Source organism: Ochlerotatus camptorhynchus, unplaced genomic scaffold, assembly GCF_037179485.1.
Source record: "Ochlerotatus camptorhynchus isolate MF236.1 unplaced genomic scaffold, CSIRO-AGI_Acam_v1.1 ptg000204l, whole genome shotgun sequence".
In the NCBI taxonomy this organism is placed as follows: Eukaryota; Metazoa; Arthropoda; class Insecta; order Diptera; family Culicidae; genus Ochlerotatus; species Ochlerotatus camptorhynchus.
In genome coordinates this window covers 359,019-384,902 of record NW_027040694.1, presented here as the reverse complement: position 1 = coordinate 384,902, position 25,884 = coordinate 359,019, and the positions used below count along the sequence as shown (strand labels likewise).

At 39.1% G+C, this 25,884-nt stretch overlaps 1 protein-coding gene across 1 annotated transcript in view; it reads right to left on the bottom strand.

The window, feature by feature from the left end:
* ChLD3 (Chitin and LDLR binding deacetylase 3) overlaps positions 1 to 25,884 on the bottom strand; it is a 44,222-nt gene that overhangs the window by 9,505 nt on the left and 8,833 nt on the right. The window contains exons 2-4 of the mRNA XM_065224087.1: positions 6,481 to 6,553; positions 5,939 to 6,111; positions 4,880 to 5,874 (exon numbers count right to left, since the gene is read on the bottom strand). Coding sequence (XP_065080159.1) covers positions 4,880 to 5,874; positions 5,939 to 6,111; positions 6,481 to 6,553 — 1,241 coding nt within the window. The remainder of the gene's footprint in view (positions 1 to 4,879; positions 5,875 to 5,938; positions 6,112 to 6,480; positions 6,554 to 25,884) is intronic.

The window sequence follows — 25,884 nt, the reverse complement described above, 5'->3', positions numbered from 1 at the left end:
AAAACATGGACGCATAGTGGTATCCCAAGTAACAAATCTAGAGCTGCTTGGCTATATTCCAAATTTATAAAGGTTTTATTGCAGCTGCAACCATTACCTACAGCTTTATGACGGTCATATACAATGCAAGTCATGAAACATTCTTATAGCTATCTACAAAACCCCTATAAAGCTAATTAAAAAACCAACTGATGCTTATGCTATTTTCACTTATGAAAGGTTTTATGATTGCTTTGAAGTATACCAAAAAGTAATATAAATTGCCCTTATAAAACCAAACAAATTAATCCTTTCGTTGCTTTATAAATAAGCGCAATAAAACTAGTTGGCCATGAAACAGTTATTTTAAAACAATTATAAGCATTCAGTTGCGACTTGTCAGAAATGTAAATAGGTGGTTTATTTTTACAACAGAGAAAAGAATCAAAACTTTCCGGTACTTCCAAGCGAAGCGCAAAGAAAATCAACAAAATTGTTAGCATGAGCATGAAAACATTTCGTGTATACGTCTCGCTCGCATATACATGGGGTGACACGGTCGAATCTTGGTCGAAATGGTGACAGTCCTAGGGCAAAAAGGTTGAAATCACGCATAACTTTTCATAAAGGTTAATGTACCATTCAAAACTTTTCTAAATGTTTGTAAAATTCATCGGTTGCACCCGTATAATAGGAATATACATTTGCCCTCAAATAAAAAAAATGAATTCAAGCTGAATATTGCATTAGGTTCTAAGTAATATTGACAGATTCGCTTCGTCAACTTTCTCTTTGCATCCCCACGGTCATGTAAAGACATTCCCAGGTATTTTCAGCACATAAATCGATAAAAGAAGCTTTTATCTAGCATCCAATATGACAAACACATCAAGAAACGGTTCTGTGAATAAGTTATCAACGAAAGAGAAAGTTGCGATTTTTTGCGCTTTGGGAGATATTAATGTTCAAAAATTGTGTTTTTTTTCTCGTTTTTTCAACAATATCTTTTAAATTTGAAGCTTTATTCAGTATGTTTCTTCACAAAAGCTATTTATTTAATGTATTTGCATAAGAGAATAATAAAACATTATAAAGCTGTAAGCAAAAAAAACCGAAACAGAAAAAAACCATATTTTCGACATTTTTTTCTTTAACTCCATATAACTTGGAACCAGTAGACAGTGGAAATTTAACGTCTTTGAAATAGGTGTTTATTTTGTCAAGATAAACAACTTTACCCAAAACATCAAGTCTCCAAAACGTCAGAGAAAGAAGTTAGATTGTGGCACCATCTTTGCGGAAGAGTTTTGAACTATTTGTTTATGTCAATAGATGGTCCTTATTATGACGAGAAATTTTGCCGAAGACACCAAGTCGCGGAAATGCTTCGTTTCGGAGTTATTAATTTTGATCCGCTAGGTTGCATTCCTGACCCAGTGTGCAATGTAAGCATTAGACATTTTAAGAAATTGCGCTTGGTGTTTTTCTTGCCTGCTGTCCTCTGTCGCCATATTGTCATTAAGAAAATGCCATTAGCCTTGGAATAAAATCCAAGAAATTTCAATAAAATAATGGCTAAATAAGAGATCCGAAATGATTTCCAGTGTGCATTGGTATGAATTTATGTATTGAGATCAATTTTCTGTAAAATTAAGGTAATTCCATCAAATTCATTTGATTTCTGAAACAATCTTTTTTGTTAACTTGAATTATTTTGGAGGCGCATTTATTTAACGCTCATATTATCTCAATATACACGATAACATTTCAAGCGCATATGTTTTGGAACTTCTAAAAAGTCATATATTTTCTTTAAAATTTTCATTAATGTCGCCATGAAACAAAATTGATGGCATGGTGATCTTGACACCAACACTCAAACATATTTTTACCGCTAAAGATTTCCATTTGGAAAAAAAAGTTTCAGCAGAACAAAACAACAACAAGCTAATTTATGGCGGTTGCTTTGAAGCCAATAAAAATTAAATTGGCTTTATAACTGATTTTCACCAAAGCGTAATAAAACTGCTTGGATACAATATTACTCTTATAGAGGCTATGAGAACCTTTTGTAGAGTATGAGGCTTCCTGACAAAAGGTTTTAAGACAGCTTTATTGTGATTCTCAAACATGCTTTATAAACCTTATCAAGAGTGGTCCACTAAGCTGTATGACGATCTTATAGCGGTTATCAAAAGGTTGTGCTGGAGCTATTAATTTTATTGGCGGTTTTATGAAATTGATCTCAATAACCACTAATAGAGTGCAATAAAACAAGAAATGCTACTTGGGATAAGAGCTATTATGCTGGCTGTATTCACCTTTATACACTGGAGTCGCTTTTTACGCGGGTGATACGTCCCGCGTATAAAAAAATCGCGTAAAAAAAAACCGCGTAAATTCCGGAATCCGCGTAAAAAAAACCGCGTAAATACCGAAATCCGCGTAAAAAAAAACCGAGTAAAAAAAGACCGTGTAAGAAAAAAACGCGTAAAAAGCGATATACCGCGTAAATTCCGAATCCGCGTAAAAAAAACCGCGTAAATTCCGAAATCCGCGTAAAAAAAAAACCGCGTAAAAAAAAACCGTGTAAAAAAAAACCGCGTAAAAAGCGACTCCAGTGTACAGCAATATTGTAAAGCAATGCAATGACATTTGAGCATTTGTATGTGCAAATTACACTTATTCATTTTATTATTAGATCAAACTTCTGGTTCTGAATCAGGAAGACAGTCAACGTTTATAAAGCTTTTAATAAGTAAATTAATTATATCAAAGGCGCATCTGTCGATCTCAATGAGCTTTTTTCAGCACATAATTCGACATCCTCTTTTATTCAGCATTGTACACTGTTATACAGGATTAATTCAATATGTATGCTTATTTGTGACTTTGAATTGTTTGTTTGGTCATTAGTCGACGAGCATCTTAACCATTAAATACGCAATATATTGAAACATGTTTGGCAATGACATTTTAGAACTTTTTTAACAGCTATTTGGAATATTCAATTGAATTTGCTTTATGGAGCCAATAGTTCACTGTTCATTTTCTGTAACATTTGAAAATGATCGAGTTCAAACATTGCAAGTTTTCCGTTTCACAATCTACCTACGGCTTCTTGTTCGGCGTGTAAGTGACATATAAATGCCAATATCGCTAAGGACCAATGTACCCATTTAGTTAAACCAGGATTAAGGCTGCGAAGGTCAAGAAATTAACCTTAAGCTGCTTGAATACAGTAGACGTTAGCTAAGTGAAAAATCTTGAACTACAAATACTCGGCTAATGGATATTTATCTGTCAAAATTTAATTTCAATTTGTTGACATGAACCGGGTGAGCACTGATGTATTTTAAATATTTTTTTATTATCTGGTTTGACACATGATATGCATTTTAGTTAACGAAATTTTTATAGAAGAAACCAGGTAAACCGAAAAAACAGGAATTTTAAATCAGGGGCCACATAGCGCATCTCGAAACGAAAGACTTTTTGTACGAACACTTGTATGAAAAAGTTTTTCGTTTCGAGATGTGCAATATGGTCACAGAAATTCACTTGCCACTGTAGGATCTCGGGCTACCCTGAACATCTGAAAATTTCCCTGAAGATCTTCTAAATTACCTAAAGTTCTCCAAGATAGAAAATAGTTGAGCCTTGAAGTTTTAAATGTTTCTCTCAAGATCTACTTTTTTTTTCTTTTTTTTTTTAATTATAGTCACTTTAACGCTCTTGGGTCATTCGTGACTTGTCCGGGGGTGAGATTTGAACTCGTGACTTTGGCGTGAGAGGTATGGATGCTAACCACTACGCCGGGGTCGCCCCCCTCAAGATCTACAAATTTCCCTGAAATTGTATAAATATTGAATTAAAAAAAAATCGCCGAACCTCCCTGAAGTTCTTCAGTGAAATGAAGATCCATTAAAATTAATATTAGAAAATCTGCACACTTTCTTGAAGGTCTTCAAATTTCTCTGATGATCTATGACCATTCTTGTTATTTTTTCAGAAGTTTTGTAAATTTTTTCAAAGCTCTGTAGCTTTGTTTTGAAGATCTACGAACTTTTCTGATGTTCAATAATTTTTCAGTAGATCTCCAAACTTCTGTGAAATTCTTTGCATTTCACTGTAGATTCTTGGACATGTCTGAAGTTCTGCCATGTCATGTCTGACATGTCTGAATATTAGCCAAATTCCCCTTATAGTTTTACAAATTGATCTTAACATATTTTAGCTTGCTTGAAGTTTTGAAAAAAAAATTCTTTCTGAAGATCTACGATCTCTCTTGTGAATGTTTCTGAATTTCAGACAATTTCATTTAATTTCATTAAAATTTTCTGAAGTTTTGTAGTTATGTTCTCAAGATCTACGAACTACCCTGAAGCTCAACAAATTTCTCCGTTGATCTCCAAACCTCTCTGAAGCTCTAAAACATTCTTAGTAGGCTCTCAGACCTGCTGTTTGGCATGCTTATACTTATATAATACATGCTACGTTTTGTTTTGTTGACCATGCCATGATCAAAGCCATTACGACATCTTTCTGCCAATAACACTGGAAAATAAAAATCAGTCAAATCGTACACAGGACAATATTAAATAGTGAAATCGGTTAAGAAAGGGTTGATGCATATATTATGTCACGCTGTAGGGGGAGGGGGGGGGGGGTGTCTAAGATTTTGTGACAAGTAATCATCACCACCAAGACCACCCTAATATCACTTCTTCCATAGAAAGATTGGCCAAACAATATATAACAACTTTCCCGAAGACGTAGTTTACCTATAACTAACAGTTTAAGCGCAAACTCTGATGTCTTCCTAAATACGGCTTTGGGACCATGAGCCTGCTCACCACCGCCACCACGAACCCGAAAAAGAACTTTGAAAACCAATTACCAAAAACGCTTCCAGATATTCCTGCTTCCGGAACCAGGTCGAGTGGAAGTACAACCCGTACGGCGCCCGGTTCGTGTGATAATGCCGCTTGAAGTTGTGCACAAACATCTTGTACATGTCTTCTCCGCTCATATTGGCCGGACAGGTATCGACCATCCCGCAGGTGAACTCCCCGGCTTCCAGCTGATTCATCACCATCTCCCAGATGCCGGGATAGCTCCGGGAGGGACAGTACTGGTTATTCCCGTTGCAGGCATGTGGCATCTTGTAATCCAACGTGTACGGCCACAGCGGCGGGTTGGAGTGGGGTGCCACCATCGACGAATCGTACACGAATCCAAACTCCTTCATCATCAGGAACTGGCGATTCCAACCGACCCGTAGAAACGGAACTCGCATCCCCCGGAGCTCCTCCATCCGCACGTTCGAGAACCGGTTGATGATGTTGGCTTGTCCGACCATTTCATCGAACCAATCTTCGATGGTTGCATTCCGGGACCACCACTCCTCCGGACCGCGGTGGGTGATCGAGTGGATTGCGATTTCGTGACCATCGTTCCACATTTTTTGCACCTGCTGGTAGTTGGTGTACTGATGCGAGATGAAGAACGTCGCCCGCAATGGACATCCGTTGGGATTCTTCCGGTTTGGCGTGAAGATCTTCTGCGTGTAGAGTTCCCAATTTTCAAAGTTAATTGCATCGTCGAACGTTAGCACGATCATCTGAGGCGTCTGGGTTCGTTCCAGACGGGATGGGATGATCGTTCCATCTTTGGAGCAGAAGCAATCCGGAAGTTCGCAAACCGACAGGTCACAAGGATCGGCTGCGTTCGGATCGTTTTCGACATCGCACCAACCCTCGTCCGATCCATCCGGGCAATCGATGGAACCGTCGCAGAAGTATTCGTTCGGAAGACAAGTGCCATCGCCGCAGCCCAGCTGCGATCGTTCCTCGCACTGGGCGGCGTCTAGCAGCGGTTTCGGAACGCGGGCCTCTGTGGAAGAAAGATAGATCGTAATTAGATGATTATGTTATGATAACTAGATGATTGGACCGACCCGCCGTAACTTCGCAGTTGTCCACGTTCTGCTTGAAGTCGCAAATCTGCCGGGTCACATCGAACATCAGCCCGACGGAACATTTGAACTCGAACACTTCCCCATCGAGACAGAGGTAGTACTTGGCGCACTCCGCGTTGGTCCACATCTTCTGTACGGGTCGTTCTGGATTCCTGTGGGTGAAGGGGAAGAGAAATTGTAATTTTCCTTTCTCATATCGTGTGCCGGTGCATGGCGCCGCCCGGCACGTGATCGGGTCAATAAGCTTGATGATTGATTCAATCATTGGCTTCATTAGTGCGGTTTAATCGGTGTGCGCTCGATAGAGCGGTATCGTTTGTACCACGCACGCCCGACCGCATGCGGTCTTTCAAGCACTACTTAACGATAGAAATTGTGACAACAGAAGTAAAGTAGGAAATGGAGAGGAATAAGTAATACAACATATAGGCAAGTAGTGTTCAAGGTACGTCAGTGCACTTCGTATTATAAGAGGCAGATAGAGCATAATAGCTTGGATAAACGTGACACCAATAGCTGACCTGTAAAATCGTCCATCCTCTAAGCAAAGAACTGTGTTTTTCAGACTGCGCTTGACCAAGTTGCCGGCATGTGCTGTGGAAGGAGATAAATGAAATGGAAAAAAAATGTCAATACAAATTTCTTGTCGATAAGTAGTTTTCAATTATTTAGGTAGGTATTTGGTAATGAAACAAAAAATAGAAAATGTCAGAAACGGGGAGAATGAAACAGAAACCCCCTCCCCACCCTTCCCAGAGCATTGAGGTAAATATAAAATGTCTTTGTAACAAATGTGGGACAACTTTTACTCGTTTTCATATGCACAGAATGGGAACCGATTTTAGCGGTTTTTATTTCTATAGTCCACTTTTCGTTCCAGCCTCTTGTATGAAAAATATCGATGACATGTTTTAATGTTTGTAGGACTATTAAAATGCAGGGAAAAGAAAAGAATTCTCTTTCAAATCGTTATGATGTTGAAATTCAAATTTTTAGCATTGAATTCATTATAACAAGCACTCAGGCCAGGCACAGGGATAATTTTAGTCGAATAATAAAAGAAAAACATCGACAAGAGCTTTTGGCAAACTGAATTGCTGTCTCGGAGAGCATTTTTGAAACTTTTTATTTACTCATTAGGTCACTTTCACCTTAGTGGGCGTTGGCCAGATTTGGATTTTTCAGATATAATCCGAAATAGGACCTAGCTTATTTAATACTCTAGTAACCACAATTGTTTCATTGTGATTAATCAACACTCAATGGGTAAAATATCAAATTTGGGGTGAATTTGAAAGAAAGGGAACTTGGAGTGTAGAGCGCACTGCCCACTGGACGATTCTGAAGCCTGGCCAAATGAGTGGGTTATGGGTTTATTTGATTGGACGTCATTTCCAATTTATATATTGATAAATTCAAATCATTGGCATTTGGTATTTGAGATAAGACAGAGATAGGATGCTGAGGGCCCGCTTAGGGAAAGCGTAACTCATGTTATGGTTTCCATTTATTAAATAGTTCAGATAGGCTAGAAATGACAGGTTCCTAGTGAGATAATGTACCATATGGTACACACTAAAATGATCCCGAAACTAACACTCATCCATCGCACTTTAAGTCATAAAGTAGTTTTATTTATTTTCGGTGGACATTGGCCAAATCTCGGGCCAAATTTGGATTTTTCATATATAATCCTAAAAAGGACCTAGATTATTTAAGCTAAGAAATAGCTCAGATTAGCATAGAGTAATAGTTTTATTGCTAGGGAACGTTCTTTCGGGATCGTCTTTTCTTCATACATTTCTCATTATTCATACTATATTATTCATGATCAGTATTAGAAAATGTTATATGTTTAAGCTCAGTTCTAGATTAGTTTGTTATTAATATCTTTTGCATAACGGCGCCGGTGGTGTAGTGGTAAGCGTGATTTCCTCTCACGCAGGCCTGGGTTCAATCCCAGTCAGCGCCGCCGGGATGTTCTGAGGCATAACATCTCTGATCACGCCTTTCTTCGGATGGGAAGTAAAGCCGTTGGTCCCCGGTTCATGAGTTGATGGGTCGATAGGTAGGGTCCAGGTGTGGGAGCTGCCTTCCTGGCGTCGGTAGCATTGGTGCTCAGCACGGAAAACAAGATCGACGGAAAACAAATCAAGGAAAAAAAAATATCTTTTGCATTGCAGTTCGCGAGAGGTTACCAAATACGGGTTCCTCTTTATAATCCACAATAGTTTGGGGGAGGGGGCGAGTCGAACGTTGCGATCTAAGGGCGAAATAGAGGCAAATAAAATAGGGAACACAACACCATGACCCAAACGACTAACCAAAGTATGCGGCTCACACTTAACTTGTTCTATTTCTTTCTTCCTCTCATGTACCAATATAACAAATGGGAACACGCCTTGGAACAAATGGGAACACGGCCAGATGTTCAATAGGAGGAATAATAGCGAGAAAGCATGAGCAAAGAAGAATTAAATAAGACATGCATCGAAAAGAGTAAGCAGTCAGAAAGGATCACGCCAGTTGGAGACAACCAATTTATACTGGGCGGAAGTGGTATGTAGTAGAGTTGGGCAAAACAGCTCATCTGCCTGAGTGGATAAAACCCATCCAGCTCACTGAAGGGAGTCGATTATTTTGAACAGCTCTTCAGCTCACATTGAAATTATAGAAATTATGACACAATTTCAAAATCGGAAAATTAATTAGTGGTTTTAGTGCTTAAAACTGCATAAAATCGTAAAAGTAGTCTAAACCAATAAATCCATGGCTTTACTTTTCAATGGAAAACGCTACTAACGCAACAACTGATCAACCATCGCGTAAACCAAAATGCACGCAAAATGTGCCAACAACATAGCAGTTAAAAATGTATGCGAGAGAGCTACACCTATGTCACACGTGATGATATGATTGACAACGTGGCACACGATGTTACGCCTTTTCTCAAGCTATGCAATCCAGTCTAAATTCAAATTTTATTTCTGATGTTAATTCTCCAGCAGAATTTCTCTCACTATTCTCGGCATCAGCTCAGATACGGATCCGGAGCAGAATCGTAAAGAATGGAGTGAGAAAAAAAGATCCGAAGAGCTGGTCGGGTCCGAGAGTTGTCATCCTAAACAGCTCCCAGTGAATCATTCGAGTCGATGATTCGGATCCGGAGCTGAGCTGATAAGCTGGAGAGCTGCATTTCACTTTTCGGTTATTTGCTTTTGTGCGGATCTTCCGCTCCCCCAGAGAATGATGGGAGGAGAGGTGAGAGCACATATGCTGGAGGAATAACATCAGCAATAAGAGCACATGTACATATTTCGCTCTCTCCCAAACAGCCGCTTGGAAGTTTGCTTTTACCGTTGGTGCTGTCGATCAGTAGGCACATGTTGTATAACGCGCGCGTCTGATGAGCTGCGGTTCCTAAAAAATGAACCGCGTTTCATCAGCTCACTTTAGAGAATCGGGTCTATAGAACAGCTCGGGAGCGGATCGCTCATCTCTAGATGTAGGATAAGAATTGTAAAAGGTGTGTGCTTGCATGATTTACCTATTTTAGCCAATAAGCTACATCAGAACCTCATTTCCTTCAATTACTACTCCATCGCAGCACACACCTAATAATGATCACTAACCTTCATACACAGCAAAAAATAAATTTTAATATTACATCCAAGAGGATGCACTTCAATCATGTCGAAAATCTTATGTTATTTTTATGGCCACCAAAATAAACAAATGCAGTAAAAGCAGCATACTGTCAGTTCATGCACTGTATTAATGATAATTTTGTCCTTTTTGGTAAGTAATATTACACCATATTTTTGACACGATTGAAGTGGATCCACTTTGATGTGATATCAAAATTAATTTTTTGCTGTGTATAGTTTCAGCATTATCGATATTAAAATCAAAAGGTGAGTTGTAAAGTATAATTACCATCCATAGAGATAAGTTAATGTACCAGAACCTGGAGGGACATGAACAGAGCCCCACAAAGTCACTTTCAATCGAAAATCGTCAAGTGAAAGTCATTCTGTCTCTCTTCGAGCAGAACCCCGTCAACATCAACAGAACCACTTTCGATCAGTTTTCATGCTGTTTGTTTTGGCTTGACTCGTGTTCATTTCTTCTTTTATTGTCAAATGAACTTACTTTTCCATTGAAGCGAAGCTGTTCGATGTTTTTATGACTTTTGTTGATTGTTCACTCGATTCATTTAAGCGCATGTGCATAGATCTGTGCACGCGGATGTCAAATTTATCATTGTCGGGTGGTTTATTTACCCATGAATATGAGTATTTTTTTTAATCGGGGTGACATCTAGAGAATAAAAATTGGTATGCAACGCCATTTTGAAATCCAAGATGGCGGCTTCCAGTTCAAGAAAAAGTGGGAAATGCTGTCAAATACTTATCAATAAAGATATTTTTCGAATCAGGATGATGTCTAAAGGATGAAAATCGATATCCGACGCCATTTTGGAATCGAAGATGGTTCACACTTAGATTTTTTTTGGGCATCACCGAGCAGTTCGGCATTTTATTTTGCTGGATCTTGGAAAAACTTGCCGAGATTCAGCAAAATTTATGTTTGTTAGCTGAGTTCTCGGCAAAATTTCCATTCGTTACCTGAATCTCGGCGAATTTTTCACTGAGATCCAGCAAAATAAAATGCCGAGCTGCTCGGTGATGCCCATCTCGGCAAAAAAAAATCTAGGTGTGTGGCTTCCGATTTCTGAATAAGTGGAAATACAGTCAAATACACACCAATATTGGTATTTTTGTAGTCGGTATGAAGTCTACAGATCGAAAAATGATATGCGACGCGATTTCGAAATCCAAGATGGCGGCTTTTGATTTCAGAACAAGTGGGAAATATTGTCAATATTGTTGTATTGGAATTCGGTTGGCGTCTAGAGGCCGGAAATCGATATCCGACGCCATTTTGAAATCCAATATGACGGCTTCCTATTTCAGAAAAAATGGGAAATGTTGATGCCGTCCCATCAATAAGGGCAAAAATACCGGGGTGACGTCTGGAGATTGGAAATCAATATCCGACGCCATGTTGAAATCCATGATGGCGGCTTACGGTTTAAGAAAAAGTTGTAAATTCTATCAAATACCCAAACAAACGTTTTTTTTAGAATCAGAGTAACGTCTAGTAGTAATCCAATATGGCGGCTTCCTATTTCAGACAAAAATGGGAAATGCTGATGCCGTCCCATAAAAACGGGTATTTTTGAAATCGGGGTGACGTCTGGAGATTGGAAATCAATATCCGACGCCATTTTGTAATCCAAGACGGCGGCTTCTGATTTGCGGAAAAGTGTCCAATACCCTAAAATATGGTTAGTTTCAGAATAGGGATGAGACATAGATACCGAAAATTGATGTCACGCCGTCTTTAAATCCAAAATGGCGGCTTTTGTTCAGACAAACTGTGAAATTCTCTCGAAAATACTGCCAAATACCGATCAATGTGGGTTTTTTAGGAATCGGGGTGACATCTAGAAGCCAGAAATCGATGTCCGACGTCATCTTGAAATTCAAGATGGTGGCTTCAGATTTCAGAAGAAGTGTCAAATAGCCTACAAATGGCATCGAATATTGATTTTCAGCATCTACGCGTCGTCCCCGTTCCGAAAATACCCAGATCCTAGGGTATTTGACACTTTTTGTGAAACCCGATGGCCGCCATATTGGATTCCAAAATGGCATCGGATATCGGTTTTTGGCATCTAAGCGTTGTCCCTGTTTCGAAAATACCCATATTATAGGGTATTTGACACTTTCTGAATCCTGATGGCCGCCATATTGGATTCCAACATAGCGTCGGATATCGATTTTTGGCATCTACGCGTTGTTCCCGTTCCGAAAATACCCATATATATTATCTAGGGTATTTTACACTTCATAAAACCAATGGCCACTTCCAAAATGCCGTCGGGTATCGATTTTTAGCATCTACGCGCCATTCCCGTTCCGAAATTACCCTATTATAGGGTATTTAACACTTTCTGAAACCCGATGGCCGCCATTTTGGATTCTAAAATGGCGTCGACTATCGATTTTCGGCACCTTCGCGTCGTCCCCGTTCCGAAAATACCCATATTGTAGGGTATTTGAGGCTTTCCCTGACCCCGATGGCCGCCATCTTGGACTACAGAATGGCCTCGTTAATTAAATTTACGTTTAATATAAAATAATTTATTATTACTACATATAATCCGGATGCCATCCCTATCGGCAACCGATATTGTTCGGATACTATCCGGATACTATATGTTGATGCCAACGTCGTCAGGTCGTGACAAGTCGAATGAGCCCCGAATTGAAGTGAAAGTGGAAAAAAAAACGAAGGAAGTTTTCGAGTCATTCATTTCGTCAATTGAAACCAACCTTTGCTTCAAATGAAATGAACTGAAGCACTTGACGAACGAAACAAGCGATAGTCCAGTCATGTTTGAAAAGAGGAATGTTCATCGTGACTCGATAACAAGTAACACGATGACGCACCATGATATTGCTCGAAATTAAGCGATTCTGTGGAGAGTTCATTTTCTTTACTCTGTTTCGAAAATGCAGAACCCTGCTCTAGACACACATGGGTGGTCGTATCCGGGTCCGACCCGGATACGACCACCCATATGTGTCTAGAGTATCGCACGAGCTGACGAGTGCAACGGGAAGGACAGTAGGTCTATACGACTAGGGGGTTAGACCCTAGATAAATCAACTTAGTGGTTGGCACAGCCTATACACTAAACAATTACAATTACAATTACAATTAGGTCACTATAACCTTAAGTGACACAAGTTGCGTCTTCCGTTGATTCGGTTCTACACCAACTCATAAAATTTATATGAAAGAGGGCTGCTATTTTGAAAACAAAAGCTGAAACTATCTTCAGACGATAATAAGGATGCTAACGTTACCGCACTTCGTGTTATCTTCAATGTTAATTCAACAATAGGAAAACCCTGGAGATAAAAAGGCTTCTTACTTCTGCCACTAAATAAGTTATTATAGTATGCATGTTCGTCAGACCGAAAAAACGAAAAGTAATTATACTTTCCAATCGAGTTAAAACATGTATCGTCATGACAATGATGGGGTAGAGGTAATTAATAATTTCACTGGCGCTAATTAGTCATAACATGATTTGAAACATAGTACTTAACAAATTGGTCATCATTTCATCGGCTTTCATTGAAACCGCTTGGCTGTTTACATGTTTGTTTCTAATTGAAAACTGAAATCCGCTCAATTTCTTTTATCGCACATATTTGAACTAGATCTTTCGCTTTCATAATAACCCCACCGTGTGACTCGGTGATGCAATCTATACTTTTCTAGACACAAAGAAAGCTCGATTATATGCATCACTTTGTTGATGGTTCCCCAAACGACCCGGGGGGCGGAGGAGACGGAGGAATCTACAAATATTTATCTCCTTCTCGATATGCTTCAATTACGTGACTTTGTGTCCACTTGACGTGAAGCGACGAACCCTGCCCGGCGGCGACAATGCCCAATGCAATGCAATTATTCATGCCTGTGGGTCTTTTGCTTGCTGTCAGGTTGACCACTGAATGTTTGGTGCGATGATGGCGAGGTGGCTAAGAAATACAACGACCCTTCAGGGCATTTGATATTGGATCGCTTCTCAGTCGGTCAGCCACATCTTGCCAGGCAGGTCTTGGATTTCAAAGCATGGTATGTAAATTGTGATGACTGTTTTTGTTTACACAGCCGCTAATGAACTGAAGCGACAATTAGATACTATTTATTATGATGAGAATTTAAGAGAGGTCAAGTGGCGTTAGTTGTCTACGATGTTACTTATTGTAGTGTTTCATCATTTTACAACTAGAGCAGAATTAATGCATGGCAACAATCGAGCAATAACGTTTATCAACACTGCTGACTTTGCATAAACTTACGCAAGAAGTTAACTCTACGCTCATGCGGGAAATGCTAGATTATCTTATGGTTTTAGCTAAAATGTATACTGAATCAGTATGTGTTTCGAATTGTATCAGTTGTGCAGGTTTATGAAACTTACAAACAAATGTTTCGGTTACGGTTTTATCAATTTTCAAGTATCCATATAAAAAAAAATCATTTTTATGAGCTTTTAAAAAAAAATGAAGATATACGTATTGAGATATTTAAGTTTTTAACACATTTTATTTGTACTCAAAATTACTAAAAAATACCGTGTATATTTTTCCCAGAAAAAAACTTTATTTTTATGTTTAATTTTATAATGTTTTTTTTGAAAGCGTGGTTTAAAGGCTTAGGCTTAAAAGTCGGGACTTCATGCACGTGATGAGTATACTTATGTCCAGCGAGTAGCTAGGTGCGCATTTCCTTAGAATACACCTCGTCTACTGCAACATATGTCAGTGTGGAAGGGGTCAGAATCTGACGCAAACTAAATCACATCAAATCATCTAAATTGATTGATGAGCGTTTTAGCTTGAGCTTGAGCTTGAGCTTGATTGACCGCCCACGGTTGCTACTCTGTTACTGCCAGATCAGCTGTAATTACACAGAGAACCAATAGACGATGCTTGGGACTAGCAATCATCCTCAATGTGTAAAAACTGGTGATCTTAAATTAGGCAATACCAGCGCCGGCCACGCCCGAACACAGGTCAAGAATGGAATGGGAAGGATTGTGTTGACATGACACTCGCTTTGATGGAAGCCGAGAACACCTCTGCACTTCCACGAGGAATCACTGGGATGTTGGATAAGAGGGTTGGGTTTGCAGCAGGGTTCGTTTTGGTAAACGATAAGCTGAATTGATGTCCTAACGATCATATAACGCGTAGGAGCTTGGGAATAAACCCACGGTCTTCTGCTCAGTAAGCAAAAACGTTTGCCACTAGGCAGACGAGCACCTTTTTAATCATCGAGTTCCTGTTATTACCATGTAGTCATATTAACAAATAAAACGATTGACGAATCTTGAATGTGGATGGGCCTGAGATTAGACTCATGATGTTCTGCTCAGTAAGCAAAAACGGTTGCTCTAAGGCCACCGAGCCCCTCATATCACATAATACCGTTGCTCAAATTTGTGTATCCATTCAAACCCGGAACCAACGACAACAACGAGTTTCGCAAAATACACGATACGCGATACGATAAATCTCTTTGATATGTAAGGACCTGGGACCGCGTTTTTCTGCTCAGTAAGCAGGCCACTGTAACCGACGATCTTTCAAATCCGAAAACTAAAAACTACGAAAAAGTACTTAGGCCTTCATTAAGTTCCACTTTCACGCGACGTTCAATGACAGGGTCCTATCCAGGATTACATCTGAAAAATCCAAATCTGGCCAACGCCCACCCTAAACCTAAACTTGTTCTAATCCACCTGAAATGACTAACGAATTGAAGAGTTTGACTACCCAGCCATGCAATAGTCTCATTCCGTGCCTTATGGCAACTTGATGATTCTATTGCGCTCATCTTTTGGCACCACCCAGGGAAGACTTGGTCCTGTACCCAATGCTTAACTTATCTCCATTCCACTCAGCTACTCGCAATTTCTTGTGATATAGTGGGCGGAATATTATTATGTGAGACAATTCAATGCAGACGTCTTTACAAATTTGGCAGATCGACAGGTAATCGGTGAGTTAAAGGGTGATACGGTCAAAATTTGGTCAAGGGAAAACGCGTGTAAATCGGTGAAATCGTTTATTTAAAAAATCAAATTAAATTTCTTTTTCAAGTTCAATTAGTATAAAATTCAGGAAAAATATTCAGTTAGGCTTCCGCTTTTCCAAATCCAAATTGCCGGGCCTTACGCTTGACCCCTGCCATCAGATTTTGTACAGCCACCTTGTCCACCTTCTTCGCCGCAGAAAGCCAGTTTGCCTTGAACTGCTGCTCGCCCTTAGCAGTTTTTTGGTCTTCTTTAGGTTCCGCTTGACAATAGCCCAGTATTTCTCAATTGGGCGGAGCTCTGGCGTGTTGGGAGGGTTCTTGTCCTTGGGAACCACCTGCACGTTGTTGGCGGCGTACCACTCCATGGCCTTTTTACCGTAATGGCAAGATGCCAAATCCGGCCAAAACAGTACGGAACAACCGTGTTTCTTCAGGAAAGGCAGCAGACGTTTATTCAAACACTCTTTCACGTAAATTTCTTGGTTGACAGTCCCGGAAGCTATGAAAATGCTGCTTTTCAAGCCACAGGTACAGATGGCTTGCCAAACCAGATATTTCTTTGCGAACTTTGACAGTTTCATGTGCTTGAAAACATCTGCTACCTTTCCCCTTCCTTTTGCCGTATAAAACTCCTGTCCCGGAAGCTGCTTGTAGTCGGCTTTGACGTAGGTTTCGTCGTCCATTACCACGCAGTCAAACTTCGTCAGCATCGTCGTGTACAGCCTCCGGAATCGCGCTTTGGCCGTCGTATTTTGTTTATCATCGCGATTTGGAGTCACTACCTTCTTGTAAGTCGATAGTCCGGCTCGTTTTTTGGCTCGATGCACGGTTGTAGACGATACACCCAGCTTATTTGCGGCATCTCGGAGAGAGAGGTTAGGGTTTCGCTTGAAACTACCGGCAACTGTCTTTGTCGTCTCAGCGGCTTCCGGTTTTCGATTTCCCCCCGATCCAGACTTCCTGGCTGTCGACAAACGTTCCCCAAACACTTTAATTACATTTGTAACGGTTGATTTGGCAACTTTTAGCGATTTTGCCAACTTTGCGTGCGAGTAGGTCGGATTTTCGCGATGCGCGAGCAAAATTTTGATACGCTGCTCTTCTTGCTTGGACGGCATTTTGACAACTGAAGAGTGAATTCCAAAATCAAAATAGGAGCAACATTCTACACACACACACCTTCAAAATGAGGGGTGTTCAGGTTTTTTAAATGCAAAATTGAAAGAAATACGTCAAGTTGATATTGACCAAATTTTGACCGTATCACCCTTTATTACACAAAATACACGATTATTCGATAAAAAATACTTCAATACGTTCATCAATACGTTGGCCTGAATCGAAAATACATAAGTGAATCGCCCCTCGGGAAAATCCACTAACCCCTCATTTTATCTGTCAAACTTTCATAGCGAATCAAACCAAACATAGTGTAGTACTGGAATTTATACTAGAATGGGGTACGTTAGTCGATTTGCTTGGGACCAATAGGCTAGTCAAGTAGTGAGCCAATTTAAAATCGTTAGTTTCGTATTGATTGTTGGTACTACCATAGAGGTAACTCTAAGACCACTGGGTCTCGAAGAAAATCATTATTATTTTTGGCTCACTCAGTACCAGAACAACGGTCCCAAGCAGTCCCAAGCTATTTCACTCACCCCTGCATGTTCTGCATGAATCCACACACCCCTGATGTTATCTGTCAAACTTTCATAGCGAATCAAAACAAACATAGTGTAGTAATAGAATTTCAACTAGAATAGGGTACGTTAATCGTTTGCTTGGGACCAATAGGCTACTAAAATGGTGAGCCAATTTAAAATCGTTAGTTTCGTATTGATTGTTGGTACTACCTTCGGTCCCAAGCTAATCGAATCACCCCTCGAAACATAGGGAATCCACTATTCCCTCATTTTATCTGTAAAATTTTCATAACGAATCAAAACAAACATTGTGTAGTACTAGAATTTTGACTTGAATGGGGTTCGTTTATCGATTTGCTTGGGCCTAATAGGCTACTGTGTTACCTGACTTATAACGAATATACGTTGTATACGAGTACCCCGAATACAACGTATAGTTCGTCTAATTTTACATTGCAAATGCTATGGGTGAGGCTCGGTAGCTCAGTGGTTACCGTTTCTGCTTACTGAGCAGAAGTTCGGGAGTTCAATCCCAGGCCCGTCCCCTTCCTTGCAATTTTTCACTTTGCCTTATTCTATACCCACTAGATTTTAATGAAAACAAATTCTTCTTTAACACCGATCGCATCACTTACCAGTGTGGGTCCTGATCTAAAAATAGAAATTGGATGAGTGCGCGCGCGCGTGTGTGTGTGTGTGTTTGTGTATTATAATCGCTCTACCAAAAAACGATCCCTGCGTGTGCGTGCAACCTTTCCCCACATCCAACATCCCAGTGATTTCTCGTGGAAGCGCAGAGGATTTCTCGGTTTCCTTCACAGCGAGTACCACGTTAACACATTCCTTCCCATTCCCTAGTTGACCTGCATTCGGACACGGCCGGCGCTGGTATTGCTAAATATTAGATCTCCAGTTCTTACACATTGAGGATGAATGTTAGTCCCAAACATCATCTGTTGGTTCTCTGTGTAATTGCAGCTGATCTGGTAATAACAGAGCAGCAACCGTGGGCGGTCAATCATGCTTTTTCAAGCTCATGCTTTTTACATTGCAAATGCTATGCAAAATTAGACGAGTCATACGTTGTATTCGGGGTACTCGTATACAGCGTATATTCGTTATAAGTCAGGTAACACTGTAGTCAGGTACTGAGCCAATTTAAAATCATTAGTTTCGTATTGATTGTTGGTAGTAGTGTTGCCATGTGGTACACTGAAAAATTGCAATAGCAGGTTCGACACCAAAGTTTTCGAGCCCCTCCGTCTGTCACTCCGTTTGTGCTTGAAACACTATTCCTCCCTATCCGGCATCTTAAGCAGGATTCACTTGATCCCTGTGATTGTTATTCTGTGGTGCCAAATCTTTACCTCTACCCCTCTGCAGCACGGACAGTGAAGTTTCACTGGAGGCCTGGCCCTATGACCAAGCGGTGGAAACTAAATTGGCTCACTACTTGACTAGCCTATTGGTCCCATGCAAATCGATTAACGTTCCCCATTCTAGTCGACATTATAGTACTACACTATGTTTGTTTTGATTCGCTATGACAGTTTAACAGGTAAAATGAGGGGTCCGTGGATTTTCCTATGTTTCGAGGGGTGCATCGATTAGCTTGGGACCTAAGAGAATACCAGAGCTGAGCCAAAAAGTTGAGCACGTTTCTTCGGGACCTTCTGGTCTTAGAGTTACCTCTATGGTACCATAAAACGGGGTAAGATTGATAGTTTTAAAAAGTTTATTCTAAATAAACAACAATGAATGTTTTTCAAATTTTATATTTTTAAAACAAGTACTGAGGATCCAATAGTTCATTCCTCAGTAATATGTTTAACGGAAATTTAAACATTTGCACTATTTTTTTAGTTTTTCTTTTTTTTTCAGTATTTTGATTTAAGGTTACTTTGATAATGATCGACAAATGTAGAAGAAAATGAATGAAACTCAAACAATTTAGTTCTTTAAATATGAAACTTTGAATGAGTATATAATCAGAAATCATCATAAGCAATAAGAATACAACATTGAATTTGTGATGGATCTATGAGAAATACATTTCATAAGTGATGGTTTGAGTGGTTTTTCAAACAGGCTAAAAATACTAATTTTTTTTTATTAATATGTTTGTAAAATATGTAACACATATTATATAAAAACTATATACGATATCAACGGAAATACCCAAAGCTACAAAATGGAACCAATGTTTTTTATTTGGAAAAAGCGCAGCGAGTAAATTTAATCTTTATATTATGCTATCCAAGTTACCCGCATTATTAAAGATACCCCGTTTTACGGTACTTGTATTTTGACTAGAATTGGGTACTTTAATCGATTTACTTGGTACCGATAGGCTAGCGATATTTTTACGGCTATTGATACGCCGATGCACCTCTATGCTAATATACTGTCGACCGGGTAAACTCACTGTTACTATGATTTGTATTCAAGACAAGTTTGTTACTTTTATTACTATTCACATAATTGTTTCAACAAGCTACATACGAAACGGAATTTGAAATTAGAGTTTAGCAATTTTTCCAAAAATAAAATATGTACGAATGGTCAGATATCACCATAGGTGGAGAAGTTCAGGTTTTCAAGTAGAGGAGCGTAGCGACAGAAGGTGCTTGAGCATTTGTTTTTAGAAGCTTCCTATACAACCTTGTCCATTGCTACGATTCTCTAAGTAAGGCATGCAATAGGGGGGAAATGCGGGTAAAATGAAAACCTAACTTCACACTTAGAAAAATTAATGTAAATTTAGGTCCACTGAGACTGACATATACGAGCGTCAATTTTGACATAAAATTGAGCCATATTAGACGCGAAATTCAGCTCAATCAAACGTAATTTCGAACTTTTCAGTCTCGGAGCACTTAATTTAACATGACACGTTTGTTTACGTATCATCCTTTATGTCAAAGATGGATTCCGTCACGTGTAAGGTTAGGTATTTCTAAGTGTGTTTTTAAACGGTGAAATCGCCAGAATTCTGTAAATGTAAACAATTCAAGGGGTAGAAAAGGCATCGATTGAATTGCCTGTGTGCTGAATAGGTTGATATTGTGATGAATAAGCCCTTATAAACGTCAAGTGTTCATTTTACATGCATTGTTCATTATACCCGCATATCCCCTACATATGTAATTGAGCATTTTTTAAGTTTATGGAGCATTTGCACTTTTAAATTATACAAAACATAACTTTGCCATTCCGTAGCTGAAAACATGCCACCATTTCTCAAATATGTTTTCCATTATGCTCTGTAAATACGTTTAAAAATGAACAAATGCAATTGTATCTATCTGTTGGCAGTAACAACCCGTTGAACAGAAAAGTCGCACACCCACTGTTTCGAACACACGAAAATGAAAATCGAAAGTCGAATCACCATAACAAAACAACTGTGCAGTGAGTGCTACCGAGGAAAACAATAAATCCAGAAGTGAAAATTGGAAATTTTCCACCTGCTGCATTGAACAATAGTGTGAATCGTGGTACTCACTGGTACCGTGCTATTGTCATTCAAAGGTGAATGTGTGTGTGTGTGTGTGAGGAAGCAGATAAAACTTTTGCTTTATTTCACTTTTTACCCGCATTGCAGCATTCGATATCAAATGGTATAAATGAGAGGTTCCGAATTTTTTTTTTTGGATCAAATTAGTTTGATCCGCTTGTCATAGATTCAATTCGCATGATCTGGATCACGCTTTCACGCAGCGATAGTTCGTTCGCGTGTCACTTGAACGAAACTAGCTGTGCCTAGTAATTATCCAATTATGGACTTGAGCCGGTTAATCGTCCACATGCGATATACCTTCTTCATCTCTCAAGTAGGTGTGCCTTGTTTATTCATCTGTTGTCGGTTTGTTTCTCCCTTGTTTCCTGATGGTTTACGTCGGATTACTTGAGCGCTTCCGTTTCTTGTCGGTGCGAGAGATGACTCAAGATGCGTGCTTTTTGAAATGGTAGATACTTGATTTGTGTTGCGGGTTTTCTCGCTAGAGATGCTCACTCGTCGGAGCTATCGGAGTACGACGTTCGGAGTGACGTTTAACGTTGATGATCCCAATCTGAGCTAAGTGTGCTCTGATAAACCAGATACCAGCAACCACTTGATGTTTCCTGTTTTAAAGGGGGGAAATTGCTCTTATGGTTTCATCGCTCCAATGTCAAGTAGGTATCTCTTATTATTACATTTATTTGTCTAGTTTATTATTTACGCTCTGTTTGACTCGTATTTAATAACAGGGGCTGCATTGTGAAGCCAATATGAATCACTTTATGTTTAATACTATCACCTGATATGATACCCAACAATCACACAATTTTCACTTTTCTGTTATCATAAATTACAGCGTGCTTTGATCCAAAGTGTTGCGATTCGAATTAGATTGATTGCGGGCCGAGGTCGATAGACTAAATTGAAACGCAGTAGTCTGCGAAACACCCAACTACAAGTGATTCGCTCGAGCAATAAAACGGTGGATAATTCCTTCCAACCCAATCTAAGCTACTGGGGGTAAGCGTGAGCCGACCGAGCGCACCCACAATTTTCCTCCGAAGTCTTTCAATAACAGCCGTCAAAACGTGTTCATTTTAATTCAATTTATTAACCGGCCAAATCGCTTCCAATCGAAATCGAAAGCCTGCGTCGGATGAGGTGAAGATGAAGATATAGGTACGTACTTGGTGGGTGTGCAACGGGGATGGAGAAGGGGGCGCAGAAAGTGGTTCCAGATTGGCATAATTTCGCCGTCCGCATCATAAGAAAGCATTCCGTGCGGGGTGTTATCCAACATGCGGATCGCCACCGTTCGATCTTGGATGAAGCGCGGTGCGGAGAACAAGAAGAAGTTTAGGTGCGCGGCTGATCGGGCCGAATCGTCTGCTATTACGATCGGTTACGATGCAACAACGAACGAGGACAAGCCTAAGGCGTATGTGCTCGTATCGGTGATCTTTAAGGGGGTGATAGAAAGCGCAATCTGGTTCTCTAACGATGGAGCGACTTTTACCGGGATTCATAAATTTCAACATGAGAAAGGTGAACGGAATTGCAAAATTCATGAGGCTTTGTAAGCAATGCGATCTGCCTTTTTATGACTAAAATGTTTTATAAAGTGATGGGTACAAACCACTTTTTATCGTTCAACGAGGTTGAGGGCAAGTATATTCACGGTACCAACGAGTCTGCTATACCACCTTTTAGCTTTACATGACTTTTGCACGGCTAATGTATAACTCATAAGTCCTATGGACCGCTTGGGTAAGAGAAGGTTTTGCTGAATGCTGAGCTTAGCTGCTTGGTACCGGACCGTGAGCGGAAGGTTCATGGGTTCCGGTTAATGAATCTGCAAATGGAATGCAATCCGGTTAATAAATGAGTTGCAAATCTTAAATAATCAAACAGCGTTCAGTGGTCAAAATTCGAACTTATTATTTATTTGTTCCAAATTTAAATTAAATTATATTTCATTTTGACCTAGGTTCTCCAGCTACTACAACTTAACAGGCCAATTGTTATGATATAAATCTAAGTGTTTTTACATTGTTCCTGCCTGGGCAATTCAGTAGTTTAAACAGGTTTTCTATACCTGCATGTAAGTATAACAATTGACATCTTAAAACTAAAACTAAAACTAAATCTTATCTAAATATAAAGGGAATTAACGATTCTTGCCTGAAATTATTAATTATGTTGTTGGACATTTTTTCTAAAGTCTCAACATTGTAAATTCTATGTACCTCGGTAGTGTTGTACCAGGGAGGCAACTTCAAAATGATCTTCAGAAGTTTGTTCTGAATTCTTTGAAGTGCTTTTTTTGTAGTGCAAAAACTAGACCATATTGGCCCAGCGTAAAGCATGGTCGGTCTAAAAACTTGTTTAAATATTAGAAGTTTATTCGTCAGGCAAAGTTTGGATTTCCTGTTTATAAGAGGATACAAACATTTTATATATTTGTTAAATTTTGACACAGATACAGATACAGATCACATGCCCTAAATGTGATCTTTAACGGTTAATTTTGGGTCAAGTACTAATCCAAGATATTTCATTTGACTTGACCAAGAAATTGGAACTCCGTTCATAGTGACTATGTGACTATTATTAGGTTTGAAAAGGGAAGCTCTAGGCTTATGTGGGAATATTATAAGTTGAGTTTTGGAAGCGTTGGGAGAAATCTTCCATTTTTGTAAATAAGAAGAGAAAATATCTAAACTTTTCTGCAGTATGCCGCAAATAACACGAAAACTTCTTCCTTTAGCGGAAATGCCTGTGTCATCGACGTACAAAGATTTGTGGCAACCCTGAGGCAAATCAGGGAGGTCCGAAGTGAAAATGTTATAAAATATAGGCCCAAGAATGCTACCCTGAGGAACTTCTGCTCTAACAGGAAGTCGATTAGATTTGGAATTTTGATAATTTACCTGCAGAGTTCTGCCAGTTAAATAATTTTGAACTAATTTCATAGTTTGTAAAGTGGAAATTCAAACTTTTTCAATTTAGCAATCAAACCTTCATGCCAAACACTGTCGAATGCTTTTTCTATGTCTAGAAGAGCAACTCCAGTTGAATGGCCTTCAGATTTGTTTGAATGAATTAAATTGGTAACTCTTAAGAGTTGATGAGTAGTTGAATGCCCATGGCGAAATCCAAACTGCTCATCTGCAAAAAATGAGTTCGTAGTTATGTGAAGCATCATTCTATTCAAAATTATCTTTTCAAAAAGTTTACTTATTGAAGAAAGCAAACTTATTGGACGGTAGCTAAAAGCTTCATTGGATCATTTTTGCATTTTTTTTTCATATATCAGGAAAGTATTAAAACTGAAAACACCTGTAAATAATTTTATCAAGAAAGATAATGTACTCTCTGGGAGTTTTTTTTTTGATGAGGATATAGAAAATTCAACATATTTTGAAACTTTTTAGTTAAAGATCTTACTTCGTCCAAATCAGGGATCATCAAAAATATTTTCCCGAGAGAAAATATTCAGATAATCCCGAGCAACCTGATTCTCAATAGGACTAGTAAGACCCAAACTGTAATTAAATAAGGGAACTTTCGAATTGCTTAGCAAGTTTCTGAGCTTTTTCCGAATTTGTGATCAAAATTTTACCACCTTCTTTAAGGGGAAGTTTACCGCCCTGAGAATATCAATTTTGTTTTCGGAACGTTTTTATTTTTTTTTAATATTGGGAAAAATTATCAAAAATCCAAGAAAATCCGTTTTTTCCTTAGATACGTTTAATTTTTTTTATATCATCATGAAAAAAATTGGACCCTTAGCAAAACCGAAAAGTCAATGTTTCGTGCTTTTTTGGGTCCAACTTTATGCCACCATGACTTATAAAAAATGTTTTTGCTTGTGAATTTTCTTTGATAAATAAGAAAAAAATGATTTTTGATATCTTTTTCCAATATTTTAGAAAAATCAAAACGTAATTATTTTTCGAATTTTTTGTGATTTTTCAAAAGGGTTTGGAACTCGCGTTTAATTTCGAAACATTATTTTCAAAAGTTTTGTTCTTCAGGGCAGAGAATCGCTTTAAATTTTTTTTTCAAAATTCGCCAGATATCTTTCATGGCAGGATCGCATGTTCTTTGATATTGCCGCCTACGGACATTTTTTAGACGGATCAAGAGCTGAAGATCGTCGTCTGTAATAATTGAATCGAATTTAGAATCGCATTTTGGTACTCCCTCCTCATGGCTAGTTTTTGCACCTTGACGTTGATGGGAGGGCTTAATCTCATGTCATAATGAAGTGCTGGAGACGGTGGGTTTATAGCTGGCATCTCTAGCTCATGTCGTGGCAGTGTGCCGTCATGGACGGGCGTTGTGGATTAGTGAGCCTTCCGTCTCTGATGAACCAAATGGCTTGAGAGAACCAAAGTTCTAGCTGCTACTGTATATAATTTATTCGATAGCCATGACACAGCACGTTTATGTAAAGGCACTTACTTTGGGCTTGGGTGTGGTACTACTGGGTTACCTGACTTATAACGAATACACGTTGTATACGAGTACCCCGAATACAACGTATGACTCGTATAATTTTGCATAGCATTTGCAATGTAAAATTAGACGAACTATACATTGTATTCGGGGTACTCGTATACAACGTATATTCGTTATAAGTCAGGTAACACAGTAGCGGGATAAGCCACCGGTTACTCTTATTTTATTTTGACACATCCCAAGCAACCTAAAGTTCGGATTTTACTTGAGAAACGAACTCAAAAGTTCATATCTCGTTCAAATTTAGTTCCGTTGAACTTTCTTGCTGATTAACAAGGCACTACACGTACAAACAGAACTAAATGCTCTCTAAAGTACTGCCAATATTTATTGGAAACTTGAAAGTTCAACAGAAGTTTCTTGTTCCCGTTCAATTGAACTGTGACGTTCGCAAAAAGTTAATAAAGAACTTGTTTCGAACCTCTAACACAATGTTCCATCTATGTACTAACCGTTCCTTTAAGCAGCGTGAAAGTTCACAATTAAGCTATGTTGACCTTCTTTAAGACTTTAACGTACACGTAAAGTTTTAGATAAGACTTTGCAAGAACTTAAGAAAAACATAAACA